The following is a 422-nucleotide window of genomic DNA, read 5'->3' as shown; positions in this document are numbered from 1 at the left end:
GGGTGATACTAAAAGACTGGGCTTACGCAGACCCTCGTCGTTTCTTCTCCCCAGCTTTTCGGACCTGTCAGCGGGGCGCCTTTTCTGAGATGCAACCATACCTGGCCATGAAACCCATCCAATGGCGTGGGTCCAAGAATGTGACATGGGATTTGAATGAGGTGTGTCAGGAGACACTTCTGCTCATAGACGTAGGTGCGTGTGCTGTGCGAGGCGGTGAGACCCTGCATGGGGTCCTGGGTCTCCTGTCTTTGACCTTGTCCCCTGAGTTTCCTGCCTGGTGCCCCCACCCACCCTCGCTTTAAGTTCTGAACTCAGCTCTTTCTATTTCTGCACCTCATTTTCCCCTTCTGAAAGTGGGTGGGGTCAAGGTGAAGGCCAATGTTACCTAGTTTGCCGGGTAGGCCTGAGGAGGTGTGCGC

General features: G+C 55.0%; 1 protein-coding gene across 1 annotated transcript in view; it reads left to right on the top strand.

The window, feature by feature from the left end:
* Positions 1-422, top strand: part of CD177 (CD177 molecule) — a 14,328-nt gene that overhangs the window by 12,095 nt on the left and 1,811 nt on the right. Inside the window, exon 4 of the mRNA XM_011368104.1 lies at positions 7-195. Coding sequence (XP_011366406.1) covers positions 7-195 — 189 coding nt within the window. The remainder of the gene's footprint in view (positions 1-6; positions 196-422) is intronic.

Source organism: Pteropus vampyrus, unplaced genomic scaffold (genome assembly GCF_000151845.1).
Source record: "Pteropus vampyrus isolate Shadow unplaced genomic scaffold, Pvam_2.0 Scaffold138, whole genome shotgun sequence".
Classification (NCBI taxonomy): Eukaryota; Metazoa; Chordata; class Mammalia; order Chiroptera; family Pteropodidae; genus Pteropus; species Pteropus vampyrus.
This window is presented reverse-complemented; position numbering and strand designations above follow the sequence as displayed.